This window comes from Penaeus monodon, chromosome 14 (genome assembly GCF_015228065.2).
Source record: "Penaeus monodon isolate SGIC_2016 chromosome 14, NSTDA_Pmon_1, whole genome shotgun sequence".
Taxonomy (NCBI): Eukaryota; Metazoa; Arthropoda; class Malacostraca; order Decapoda; family Penaeidae; genus Penaeus; species Penaeus monodon.
This window is the reverse complement of record NC_051399.1, coordinates 27,612,675-27,617,697: the sequence shown is the minus strand read 5'-3', so window position 1 is coordinate 27,617,697 and position 5,023 is coordinate 27,612,675. Positions and strand designations below refer to the sequence as shown.

The window sequence follows — 5,023 nt, the reverse complement described above, 5'->3', positions numbered from 1 at the left end:
GAAAATTTTTGGGAAAATTTCTCCCCTGGGGGGAAAAGTTTTTGGGGGGGGCCCAAAAAACCCTGCCCCGTCTGGGCTTAAAAAAAAGGTGGACCTTGGTTTGGGGGGGTTTTTTGTTGTTGTGTTTTTTTGGTTGGGGTTTTTGGGGTGGTTTTTTTTTGGGTTTTTTGGGTCCGGGTACCCCCCTGGCCCCAAAAAACAAGCCCTTTTCCCCCCTTTGGGGTCCTTAGTAAAAAGTTTCCCCGAAATTTAACCACGGCTTTTTTTTTTTTTTAGGGGCCCCTTAAAAATTTTTAAAATTTTTGGGTTGCAACGATATTGTCGGTTAGATTTTGGTTTTTTTTAAAAAATTTGTTTTGACGGGAGGAAAAAAGGTTAAATTTCGGGCCCTTTTCAATAAAACCCCTTTAAAACCAAATAATTTTACCCCTTTCCCCCTTTGTTGGGGAAAAGAATAACTTTTGCATATTTTTTTTTAAATAAACTATAATTAAAAATTTATATAAAATAATTTTTATATATAAAATTTATATAAAATTTAAACACCCCCCCCCCCCCAAAAAAAAAAAAAAAAAAAAAAAAAAAAAAAAAATAAAAAAAATTTTTTTTTAAACACAAAAATTGTTGAAAAGTAAAAAATTTAAAAAAATAAATCCACATCCTTTAAACATAAATTTTAAACCCCCACCACCAAAAACACCCAAAAAACCCAAAACCCCCACAAAAAAAAATTTTTCTTTTTTTTTATCTTTTTTTTTTTTCCCTTTTTTTCTTTTTTTTTTTTTTTTTATTTTTTTTTTTTTTTTTTCTTCCCCCCCCTTGTTTTTTTTTTTTTTTTTTTTTTTTTTTTTTTTTTTTTTTTCTTCCCCCCTTTTTTTTTGTTTTCCCCTTCTTCTTCTTTTTTCTTTCTTTCTTTCTTCTCTCTCTTTCTCTTCCCCCCTTTTCCTTTTTTTTTCTTTTCTTCTTTTCCCCCCCCCCTTTCCCCCCCTTCCCCTCTCTCCTCTCCTTTTTCCCCCCCTCTCTCCTCCTCCTTCCCCCCTCCTCTCCCTTTTTCTCTCTCCTCTCTCCCCTCTTTTCTTCTCTCCCCTCTTTCACTCCCCTTTTCCCCTCTCTCTTTTCTCTCTCCTCTTCCTCTCTCTCTCCCCTCTCTCTCTCTCTCTCCCTCTCTCTCTCTCGCTCTCTCTCTCCCTCCCTCCCCCCCCCCACCCCCCATTTCCCCCCTCCCCCCCCCCTCCCCCCTTTCCCCCTCCTCCCCCTTTTTCCCTCCTTCCCACTCCCTTTCTCTCCCTTCTTCTCCCTCTCCCCCCTCTCACTCTGCCCCCCCCCAAATCCCCCCCTTTCCCCTCCCCCCCTTCCCCTTTTCCCCTCTCACCCCCCCCCTTCCCCCCCCCCCCCCTCCCCTCCCCCTCCCTCCCCCCTCTCTCTCATTTTTCCCTTTTCCCTCCAAGAAAAGAAACAAAAAAAACCAAACTAAATTAAGAAACCCCTGTTTAAAAGTCCCAAAACCCGGGACCGGGAAATTTTCCTTTCGAACTCTTTAAATCATGTTCCCCTTGGGGAATGGTTTTTTTAAATTCCGAAAAATGTATTTTCGTGAAGATTTTTTTTCCCTAAAAGCCCCCCCTCTTTTCCCTTCGCCGAGAATAAGATTCATTTATGGGAAATCTAAAGGAATTATTAGAAACTTTATTGGGAAAAAGAAGCAAAATTAGACATGAAGGAGAGCTAGGTGAGAGGCAAAAAATTTTAAAAAGGGGATGTCAAAAGGGTTTGTGTCCTGCCCCCAGACTTTTTTTCCAAAATGATTAAGGAAATTTTTAAAAACCTAAACCCGGGAATCAAGAGTGAGGGAGATGCATCACACATAAAAATTGCAAAATGACATTGTATTGGTTTTAAATAAAGAGAAGGCCCTCCAGGCACTTGTAGAAAAAGGTCTGGCAGAAAGTGGGGAAAATGGGGCTTCCCTTTAAACAGCAAGAGAAAATTACAATGGTAACCCTCAAAGAAAAAAAATACAAACCCGGAAACAATTTAAAATTTGCAACCAAAAGTTTTCCAAAAAGAAGCAATCTTTTACCTGGAATTTTCATAAAATGAAAATTTTAAATACTAAATTTTAAATTAAAATAAAGGGTAGGCCCGGGAAAAGAAGCTTTTTTGGGAAAAACGGAAAAAAAAACAGAAAATTATTTTGGAAAGAGTTTAATAAAAATTTTGGGGGAAAAATTTTTTGAAAAAAAAAAAAGCTTAAGGGTTTTTAAAAAGGGTTTTGGGGGGAAAATTAGGGGAAGGAAAAAAAAAAATTGCCCTATAAAAAAAAACCCCACGAAAAACAAAAAAAAGATAGGGGAAATTTAAAAACAGGAACAACCTAAAAAAAAAAAAAAAACAAAAAAAAACAAACCCCAAAAAAAACAAAAACACAACAAACAAAAACCCTACCTTTCAAAAAAAAAACCCAACCCAAATATGGGAAATTTTAAAAAATAAGTTTTTTAAAAGCCCAATAACACCAGGAAATTATCCTTTCAAAAACTAAAGATTTCCGCATAACCCTTTTTTTTTAATTTTAATTAATTAAATTATTTAAAAATTTATTAATTTTTTTTAAAAATTTCTTTTCTTTTTTTTTTTTTTTTCTGGCTTCACCTTCTTTTCTCTTTTTCCTTTTCTTTTTAAACCCCCTTTTCTTTTTTTTTTCTTTTTCTTTGGGGCCCCCCCTGGTCCTTTTTCTTTGTTTTTTTCAAAAAAAAAAAAAAAATCTTTTGGGGGGGGGAATTTTTGGGGGTTATTATGGTCTGAAAAAAAAAAAAAAATTTTTTAAAAAAAATAACCCTTTTTTCTTTTTTCTCCCCCCCTCCCCCTTTCAAAATTTATTTTCTTTAAATTTCCTTTCCCTTTTTTCCCCTTTTACCTTTTTTCCTCTTCCCTCCCAAAATCTTTAATCCATTTTTTTTTTTTCCTCTTTGGGGGTTTCTTTAATTTCCCCAAAAAAAAAAAAACAAAAACACTAAAGGCCCAAATAAAAGCCCAAAAAAAAAAAAACAGAATTCCTTGAAAACCTACCCAAAACCCCTTTTCCCTTTTTGGGTTGGATTCTGATATTTGCTTGGTAAAGGAAAAAAAAAATCAGAAAAACATAAGAAAATTTCCGGGTTTTTACATTTGTGAAAAAAAAAATAGAGTGGGGAAGACGAGAGAAAGGGAAAAAAGAGGTCGAGAAAAAATCGAGGGAAAAAAAAGAGAGGAGGGGGTTTTTGGAAAGGGGAAAAGAAAAAAGAAAATGGGGGGAATAGAGATACTGAAAAAAAAAAGAAAGAGGGAAAGAAATGATGGAAGAGAAAGCGATAGAGCAGGGTTGGGGGTTGTTTCTTTTTTTTTCTCCCCCAAACCTCCCCCCAAAAATTGTAAAAAGGGATTTTTATTGATTCTGAAAGGATGGGGATTCCTTTCCAGTGAATTTTTCGTAATTCGACTGATACTTATCGGGGATGATTTCCCAAACATCCCCAAAGACTCTTAGGGTAATAAACTGTGGGGGGGTTGCTGAAAAAATTTTTTAACCATGGCTCAAATTTTAAAGAAGCGGTAATTTAATGCTTAGGGGAAATTTCCCAGACAAAAAAAAAAAAATCAAAAAATAAACCTTATCAAAAAGTCCCCCACAAAAATTGTCCCCTTTAAAAAAAAAAAAAGGGCTAGTAATAAAATCATTTTTAAAAAAACAGCGTAAAAAAACAACCCTTTACTCTCCCCTTTTGTTTTTATTTCTCCCCTCGCCCCATAGTGATAATGATAAGAATAAGGGGACCATCATTTTTGCATCATCTAAAAGTTCTGATTTCTTGGTGCGTCTTAATTTTTTTGACGCGACTTAGCAAATAGCGGGAGTGATTTGGGGCGTTTCTCTCTTTGTCCCCCTCTCTCTCTCTCTCTCTCTCCCCCCCCTCTCTCTCTCTTTTTCTCTCCCTTCTCTCTCCCTCTCTTCTCTCTCTTTTTCTCCTCTCTCTCTCTCTTTATTTCTGACCTTTCCATATGGGCTCATCTTAGGAAAACCGGGGCCCCTTTTGATTAATTTATTTATTTTCAACCTCACTAAAGCACCGTTTTCCCTACAGGTTGAAAAAACCTGTGTGCGTCCTCAGAATTAAAAAAAAAAAACAGTAAAGTACCATTTCTATGCCCAGCTTGACACCCCTTTCTAAATAACCAAAATAAACAAACCGCCCTACTTAGAAAGGTACTGCCGAGGCCCCTGAGATACCCCCAAACCCCAAAAAAATTTAACGTCCAAAACCTCGGCGAATAGAAGAAAAAAATGATCCCATAAGGTTAAAAAGAATATGAATGGGCCACGCACACAAAACACTATCTGACACTTTTTAAACCCTCGGCCGCCGCTAAAAGAGAATAGGGGCTTACAGCGGGCAATGAATGCTGTTCCCAAAAATAGAAATTGGGGTCAAATTATCCGTGATTTGGGGGCTTTGCGTATTAGCGCCCATTTGAGTCGCAGGGGCCCAAAGGTATGGGGGGGGAAATTTTGAAAAAAAAAATTTTTGGGGAGAAACCATATCCGGGGAAAATTTTGGGGGGGGTCAAGATATACCTGTCTCTACAAAATTAAAACAAAAACCTGCCACTGCTCCCATCATTACTTTTTACTATTTCATTGCTAAACCCCTGCTGCTGCCGTTTTGGGGTGATCCCATTTGCTACTCCAGCACTCCCGGGTTCCCTGCTCCCCTTACTCTGCTGCTGCTCTGGCTGCCTTTTTTTGGTTGTTTGCTACTCCCTGCAGTATTACTACTTCTTTTTCTGCTAGACTACTGAAGTTTTTTACTATTGCTGCTAAAATAATATTTTCCTCTGCTGCTGGTTATTGTACTCCACTAATGGGGGCGTTCCAGCTGTTTGCACATGTACTATTGTTGCTGTTCTTTCAAAAGTTTTTTCCCAACTGCAACCTTTCACTTCAAAAATCAAAAGTAACTATTGTGATATATGGAGAAAATTAAAA

At 37.0% G+C, this 5,023-nt stretch overlaps 1 protein-coding gene across 1 annotated transcript in view; it reads right to left on the bottom strand.

The window, feature by feature from the left end:
• Positions 1-4,048, bottom strand: part of LOC119580671 (proline-rich receptor-like protein kinase PERK9) — a 6,821-nt gene extending 2,773 nt beyond the window's left edge. The window contains exon 1 of the mRNA XM_037928769.1: positions 4,031-4,048. Coding sequence (XP_037784697.1) covers positions 4,031-4,048 — 18 coding nt within the window. The remainder of the gene's footprint in view (positions 1-4,030) is intronic.
• Positions 4,049-5,023: the final 975 nt, after the last annotated feature.